The sequence below is a fragment of the Mytilus trossulus genome, chromosome 14, assembly GCF_036588685.1.
Source record: "Mytilus trossulus isolate FHL-02 chromosome 14, PNRI_Mtr1.1.1.hap1, whole genome shotgun sequence".
NCBI lineage: Eukaryota > Metazoa > Mollusca > Bivalvia > Mytilida > Mytilidae > Mytilus > Mytilus trossulus.
In genome coordinates this window covers 48,916,009-48,924,528 of record NC_086386.1, presented here as the reverse complement: position 1 = coordinate 48,924,528, position 8,520 = coordinate 48,916,009, and the positions used below count along the sequence as shown (strand labels likewise).

The following is an 8,520-nucleotide window of genomic DNA, read 5'->3' as shown; positions in this document are numbered from 1 at the left end:
TATATCTTTTGAAATTATTAAGAAACTTAGGTTTCAACTCCCTCAGGAAAAGTTGACTTTACATGAATTTGGCTATTTATTTTAGGTATTTTTGTAGTATAGCTCTTCAACGGTTCCGGTACTTATACATCCTCGGAGTTCAAATGCTTGACTTTGACCGTTCCTGATGAAGGTAAATCAAGAAAAGCGCTTCGGACGCATGGATTTATTAAACGTGTTGTTTTCCGTTTTTATTAACGTTTGATGGAGGGATTCTATTTGAGATATTTTAATAAGACGATTTTCAAAATCTCATAAAGCTATTAAGAAAAGAAAAATAAAGGTTATCAAGGCAGTCGAACCATAACTTCAATGCTTGTTGTTTCTTTTGCGCTCTTTTTTATGATATAGAAAGGGAACATTTTCTGTGGCCTTTTTTACCTCATCTGTTTCCTAAAAATGTCATTTTGGTGTTTTCCTGGACGTAACACTAGATATCTGAAAACTCTTTATAATTAACAGTGGCTCTGCAGTACACCTTGATCGAAGTCATATACATTCGAGGGGCTGATATATAAATTTAGATAAACGATATAACGTTAATTACACAAAAAAAGTTATATCAATTTGTGTTTTTCTTTATCAGTAGATTAAAATATACCATTACAACCGATAATGTCAAAAGAAGAAACATTAAAGCAGATATTCCATCTTTTGCAAACAAATATCCATGCCTACATGAAGTCATCTGACCAATATATTGAAATGAGGGAAAAACGTGTAAGAAGATCTAGATCAATCAAAGCATCTAGTTGTCCAACAAACACACGCAGCAGCAACTACTATATTAGCAAAGACCAAGGTACATCTATAACGCCACCAGATTCGCCTATAGAATGTCAATGCACAGTTCAACAAAAACAGCTTATTGAAGCCAGCCACAGCAACGTTTCTTCTGAACGAGTATTGTCTGAAGTTCAGGTTCTGGACGAAAATGGAAAATTGCCTGACAGTGCCATTTGTAATACATCCGACGGATTATTGTCAGATTTTATGAATACTTTAGATGAAAGAAAAGAAGTCGAAGAAGTTATCTCGGAAGAAAAGTATAATAACCCTTCTCTGAGATGTCCATCGACACCAGATACTGAAAATTCTGACAGCTTTGTCTTTGGCAACATTATTGATCAACAATTGTCAATCATGAGAGAAAATATAGATTTAAAGATTCAAATGCAAGAGGTAACTCCTTTTTTTCTTTTTATTGCAGAAACTAATTATCGCGAACAATATAAGAGTAAAAGTTAGATACTCTGAACCTGCTTCAAGTGAGCGTCGCAAATTAAGCTACGGAATGTTGAAACATTATACTGTCATGGCTTCTGGAAAATTTCTCTATGACAAACTTAACAAATATCTTTTTTTTCAAATTGTCAAATTTCCTTTCGTCAAAAGCTGCAATTATATGGATTTCACAAATCTCGAATTTCATTTTACCCGTATAGATATTATCATAATACGTCATTTATCAACCAATAAGTGTTCATAGGGCGACACTTTATTCAGTAGTCCCGTCTGGAAGAATGACTTACAAATGTATATAGACAGTAGGACATATTTGAGGCCACCATCGAAATTTATTTGTGTCCCATCACGCGATATATTTATAAAATTAATGATTGTCAATTAACCTTTGCATCATATTCAATATGATTTTCAAAATTCATAAATTGTTTTATTCTGTGAATATAATATCTAAACGTTATATATATTTTAATAAAGATTTTGATATTAAAAGCATACTAATGATTTGTCAAAGATTATACAATATAATTCAACATCTGTAATGAAAAGAAAACTTTTTTGGATCTTTGTTTAAATTTTTTATTGACCTTTTGTGGTCTGAATTACGAATAACCAAAAAAAGACAAAACATTTTATTCTGTTCAGGTTAAAATGCATATCAACAGTTTCCACAAAGACAAAGAAGACCACGAAATCATGAACCATAATATCACTTCTATTGATGATATATTGTCAAAAGTTTTATGTACACAGAAACGCTCAGAAATCCTTTGCGACAAGCTTTGTGAGGGACTATGCAAAGTTAAAGAAACGGATAAAAAATTACCACCACAACTAAAGGAGTTTTGTGACAGTATAAGAAAGACTGTTGGTAAGTAGGGCTCGACCATTTGATAGTCTAAAAGGGAGGGCATGGGGATTGGTTTCGTATGATTTTTTTCACTTTTTGTCGTTCTCTTTTCTTTTTTTTTGAAAGCCGAGAAAAATAACTATATCCTTTTTGTACACAATGCCTACCCTGCAAATGGCTTCCATCAGTATTTTAGAATACTCGTTTTCGTACTATCGTATTCATAGTACAAGATAGTTAATTTCAGTTCAACTCATTCAAAATATTCATTTCAAAATCTTCGTGTCCCAATCCCCTCCCCCTTCCTAACACCAGAATAGCAAATGTGGGTCCCTTTACATTGTTTTTTTTCTAAAACTTCTAAAATATAAATACACAGAACGATTATTTGGAATCAGACAAACCTTGAAAAGCTAGCTTGTTAGTCAATCGATCGGTTTCCCTGAACACATATTTTCGTGCTTTCGTCACTGAAATTGTAAAACCCCTAATAAAACGATAAACACAAAGATGTGGTGGTATTGCCAAGTTACCAGAGATCGTCTGATGCGAATATCAATTTCGCAGCACTATTTGACAATGCATTTATTTCAAACATTATTTCAAGTTAGCAAGTTACTTAAGTGGATGTTTTATTCAGTAACTGTTGTTAGATTTGTAGTAAAATTTTAGTAAAATATTAGATAAGTTATGGAGTACTTATAATGTGTATATGCGTCTATAATGTTTAATAGGTCAAGAATTCCGTCAGATAGGGAGAGAACTTGGAATACAACCAGACATGCTAAATCATATTGAAGACGAGTATTTGGATGCAGAAGAGTGTTTGCATCAAATTATTTTGGAATGGAGTACACAAACTGAAACGCCATCCTATCATGCATTAGTTACAGCATGTGGTAATGTAAATCCAGACATTTTGAAATGTAAGTATGGTATTTCAAGATCATATTTTGGCTTTAATATTGATTCACTTATAGGATCTTTTCATCGGAACTCACCACATTTATCTTTTTAAAACACAGTTGTTGGCATGACACGGGTTATGTTCTTCTCATATTTTTGACGATTGTATGATATTAAACCCCTAACGAGAAGGATTGTGTCTGATATTCTTAGATGAAGACATAATCTTTCAATCTGTTTAATTGAGTTCTAGATCTGGAGCTGGCATGTCAGCTAACTGCTAGTAGTCTGTTGTTATGTATGTAACATTGTCATTTTGTTTATGTTTTACTGTTACATCTTCTGGCATCAGACTCGGGCTTCTCTTGAACTGAATTGTAATGTGCGTATTGTTATACGTTTACTTTTCTACATTGGCTAGAGGTATATATGGGGAGGGTTGAGATCTCATAAACATGTTTAACCCTGCCGTACTTTTGCGCCTGTCCCAAGTCAGGAGCCTCTGGCCTTTGTCAGTCTTGTATGATTTTTAATTTTAGTTTCTTGTGTAAAATTCGGAGTTTTGTATATGACATCCATTATCACTGAACTAGTATACCTATTTATTAAGAAGTTAGCTGAAAGACGCCTACGGGTACGGGAGTTTCTAGCTACATTTGTGGCCTCCGGTTGTTGTCTGCTGTATGTTCGGGTTGCTGTCACTTTGACACATTCCCCATTTCCTTTCCAAATTTTAGATAACTTCGGTAAATTGACATGTATAATTTTATTATGTTATTGTCTTTCAGATAATTGCTGTCTGAGAAAAATGCAGATTAGCTTTTAAACTGACTGTTTAGTGTGTAGGTTTAATACAAAGGAAGATACATTGTCAAATTGTAAACGTATGTACATCGAATGCGTTTTGTTATTTGATTTTGCCATGTGATTATGGACTTTCCGAATTTATTTTCCTCTAAGTTCAGTATTTTTGTGATTTTACTTTTTTCGATAAGATAATTAATCGAACACAATCACATTGTATCTCTTAATATGATTTAGTTTTGTATGTATACTTTTTAAGTTATTATTTCATCATCTAACACTATAGGTAAACCTCTTGATGAAAAGAAAACAATGGTGCTTGAACGAAACTACAGTATGATGTGTGAAGAAATGTTAGAAGTACCACTGCTACCTTACCTGATTTCCGCTGGTGTAATGTCGTTGAAAATGCAAAGATATATTTTACAGCCTAAGACTCATGATCAACGGATTTGCCGACTTATTGACATTCTGAAGACAAGGGAGAATGGGTTCGACGCTCTTTTATGTGCGATTGATCTTTCAGATCAGAGTCATGTTTCTGCCTTATTGAAATGTAAGTTTATTTAAAGAAAATATATAAAAAAAACACATGTTACAACGTATACCAAATAAAGCAAGAAGACAAGGTTTGTCATCGTCAAATTTCAACGTTATATCAATAAACAACAGGATACAATACAATATTATTTGTGAATGATTATCTTGCAAGTCATTCAGTACAGACACAAAACTGTGTTATATAGTGTACTTTGCTTTGATAAATATTTACACCACTTGGTGGATGTCACTGTTGGTAGACGTTTCGTGCCCGAGGGTATCACCAGCCCAGTAGTCAACATTTCGGTGTTGACATGAAAATCAATAATGTGGTCATTTGTATAAATTTCATGTTTACAAAACTTTGAATTTTCGAAAAACTGAGAATTTTCTTATCCCAGGCATAGATTACCTTAGCCATATTTGGAACAACTTTTTGGAATTTTGGATCATCAATGCTCTTCAACTTTGTACTTGTTTGGCTTTGTAAATATTTTGAAATGAGCGTTACTAATTAGTCTTATGTAGACGAAACGCGCGTCTGGCGAACTAAATTTTAATCCTGGTACCTATGATAACTATTGACAGTAATTGTTAAATTAATCAATGTATGCTAATTTTTATGAGTCGTTTTCCAAAACAATATTTTTTTAAACACGTGTGGTACAACATGCATCGATAGTTTACGTTCATTACCCAATAACGCATATTATATCAGTAAATAACATATAACACATGAATTAAACATTCTAATTTTTTATCCTTGGTTTTACTTTTCCGCAAAAAAAAAGTTTTCTTCGCTTTTCTTTGCTTTGCATATAATGCAGAAAAGAGAAACGAAAAGAGAAACTATGTAGTACGTTATCTAGTAAATAGCATTTAACCTATAACATATATAGCTAATCTATAAGCAGACATATACAATTCGCCATTATATAATCTAAAGGACTATGGGCTATCTCATTGTTCGTACACCAAATTAAAATAACGTTACTCCATTGTTTGGAGTTCCATTGTTTATACCATTCTAAACCAATAACAACGTTTTGGTGTACGCTTTTTAAAATATTACCCAGACTGCAATTAGATTCTGAAACGGTGAATCGATCCTGTTATCTTAATGAGTTTATATACATGTATTAATAGATTCGAATTCAAAATACAAAAGTCAAAAAGAATTGAAGATAAAATATATGTGGATAATTATAATCCAAAACAAAAGACACAGTTGGAAAAGAAAGACGATTTGTATACTAGTATCCATGCTGAAAAAATAAAGGAATTCACTAATGTGTAAATCGTAACAGGAAAATGAAATAAGGTTTACTTTTCAATCGACCTAAACCATGTTAGAGGTTTGATAACTTATAAAAGGCTTTAACTTGCATGCGCTTATAACATACAACTAAAGGCGTCGAATTTGAAGTTACAATTGTAAATATTAATTTGTTGCATTGTTCTTTTATTTATTTAGCATCATTTGAAACAGAAACAGGGGAAACATTAACACAGCCTGAAGTATCCCTCTCTGACGATTATGGACCTGGCAAAATGTCTGCTCCCTGTATATTGAGACAAAAGCGTTTGTGTTCTTCGTGTGAATCTTTAAATAGTGATGAAAGTAAAAGTCCAGCTATCAGTATACTGATGAAAATACAAGAAATGATAGCAAAGTTAGACTTCCCAGAAAAACATTAGACACGACATCAATAAATAAGTTTATATTTCATTGGTGGATTTAAGGCAGCTATTGAGTTAAAAATGATTAAACAGAATAGTTGGTTAGATGTGTTATTCTTGGTATATTTTTTATTCCTTTTTTGCTGATTTCGCTATATAAACATATATTTTTACATAAAACATGGCATTCACCTCAAAAGCTTTCAAAACCTTTAAACAGACTTATCAAGAAGGGAAATACTAAGTAGTTACTAGATACTGTTGTCAGTTCATTAAAAATGACCTACTTTGGGTTTGATATTGATTAGTTTAAAGGGTATTTGCTTTGGGGAAAAACATATTTATTATAAACAAATTGTTGACATGATACGGGTTATGTTCTTCTCATATATTTTATATATATATATATGGTACCTTTGATAACTTTTATGATGGTATTACACTTGAGCTCTTATGGGAGATAATTGTGCTTGATGTTCATATGATAAATACTTATCTTTCAATAAGTTTAAAGGAAGTCTGGAGCTGGCATCTCATTAACTGCTAGTAGTCTTTTGTTTTATGTATCATTGTCATTTGTTAATTTCCTTTTGAGACCTATTCTGACATCGGACTCGGACTTTTAAAATGAGTTTTACCATTAGTATTACTGTGTGTTTGTTTCTTTCTATATTGTCTAGAAGTTTAGGGGGTGGTTTGAAATCTCAAAAAACATGTTTAATTCCGCTGCATTGTTGCGTCTGTCCCAAGTCAGGAGCCTCTGGCCTTTGTTACACCCAATTTACAATAACCTTGATAAATCTCACTACAAGTCTTATTTGTAGTCTGCTTGACTGTCTCCTTTACTACTTGATTGTATATTATTGTCCTTTGTATTACCAATGATATTTCAACTGATCGGGCGGAGCTTACGTCTCAATTTGCATAAAAACAGTCTATTTGAAGTTGTGTGTGATAAGGATCATTCATGTTATAAGTATTACAGATTTCTAATCACCTATCAGGGTCATCAAAGGAATTAACAAAAGAAAGATGAATTTATCCAAAAACACCTATAGATGGACTGGTTTTTTTATGAGCGAACCGGTTAGACTCCGCCCAGTCAAGTGAAATAAATCGAGTTAAACCCCAATGACTTCTTTAGAAATTTATTTAGTAACGCTTCAAATACCAGATAATTAGTAAACTTTTTGAAATTTTGAATCCTCAATGCTTTTCAACATTGTACTTGTTTTGCTTTATTAATATTTTGATAAGAGCGTCACTGCTGAGTCTTATGTAGACGAAACGCGCGTCTGGCGTACTAAATTATAATCCTGGTACCTTTGATAACTATTAACTGGTCCGTATAAAAAGTTAAATCACAAAAATACTGAACTTAGAGGAAAATCAATTCGGAAACTCCATAATCACATGGAAAAATCAAATAACAAAACGCATCAAAAACGAATTGGCAAAAACTGTCATATTCCCTACTTGGTACACTGAGGCTTTTTCAAATGTAGAAAATGGTGGATTAAACCTGGTTTTATAGCGCTAATCTCTCACTGTGATGACAGTCTCATCAAATTCCGTTATATTTACATTGATGCGTTAACTAAATAGACACAATAAATAAAATAGTCAAAATATGGGTACATCAGTCATCATCGTATAACAATATTACAAGGAACAATTAAACAGAACACAAAAGCATCTACTATCTACAAACACATTCATTGATTAGTGAGTCTGACGTTAGTCAATTTTATACGTCTCATAGATTTGTCGTTCACTGTGCATACAAACAATTTTAAAATTTACATAGGTAATGTAAGCATATTGGGTTAAAAAATCAAAAATATTTAAGAATAAATTTAGATATAGACCGAAATTTAAACTAATCCAAATATATAATTTACAAGAATCCACAAATAGTTAATTCCACCACGTGATTGAATGATTTTGACGTTTGTGGTTCAACGTATATTGTAATTCATAATAGAAATATATCATAATGACATATAATAGAACAACATCATACTGACGGGATCTTTTAAAGTACAGAGTCACGTTATAAGAACCAAAGAAATACAAAAAGTCGCATATACAAAACATACCACCAAAAAATAAAAGTCAATACAAACACATTGACGAGATGTATAAGTACCGAGTCACGTCAAACGGATATCACACAAAGCCATTCAATAGTAACAGTAATATTAATAATAGAACAAAGACAATTAAAAGAACTATGAAACACGTTGTTAAGATGATAAACAACATCGTCAATGAAATCATAAGTCATTATATCATTATATTAGAAATAGCATCTGACTGTATTTTATTGTATCTAACTGGTACGGGCATATCAGTATTCACCTTAAGACTTATTCATATATAAGCCATCGTACGCACCCTATTATATTTTGAAAAGATCTCTGTACCATGACCTTCCCCTTTTAAGATACATTTTA

At 32.2% G+C, this 8,520-nt stretch overlaps 1 protein-coding gene across 1 annotated transcript; it reads left to right on the top strand.

The window, feature by feature from the left end:
• The first annotated feature begins 628 nt into the window (after positions 1–628).
• On the top strand, positions 629–6,126 carry LOC134696174 (uncharacterized). Its single transcript, XM_063557832.1, has 5 exons — positions 629–1,221; positions 1,930–2,155; positions 2,869–3,060; positions 4,131–4,400; positions 5,859–6,126. Exons 1-5 carry the CDS (start codon positions 655–657, stop codon positions 6,080–6,082), a joined length of 1,479 nt encoding a protein of 492 aa, XP_063413902.1. The 5' UTR covers positions 629–654; the 3' UTR covers positions 6,083–6,126.
• The last annotated feature ends 2,394 nt before the right edge of the window (positions 6,127–8,520 follow it).

Bases quoted from the DNA above. Each gene is read 5' to 3' on its own strand.
- LOC134696174 (XM_063557832.1), top strand. From the start codon at position 655: ATGTCAAAAGAAGAAACATTAAAGCAGATATTCCATCTTTTGCAAACA. The intron at 2,156-2,868 runs GTAAGTAGGGCT...AATGTTTAATAG, and splicing joins CAGTATAAGAAAGACTGTTG to GTCAAGAATTCCGTCAGATA. The intron at 4,401-5,858 runs GTAAGTTTATTT...TTATTTATTTAG, and splicing joins TGTTTCTGCCTTATTGAAAT to CATCATTTGAAACAGAAACA.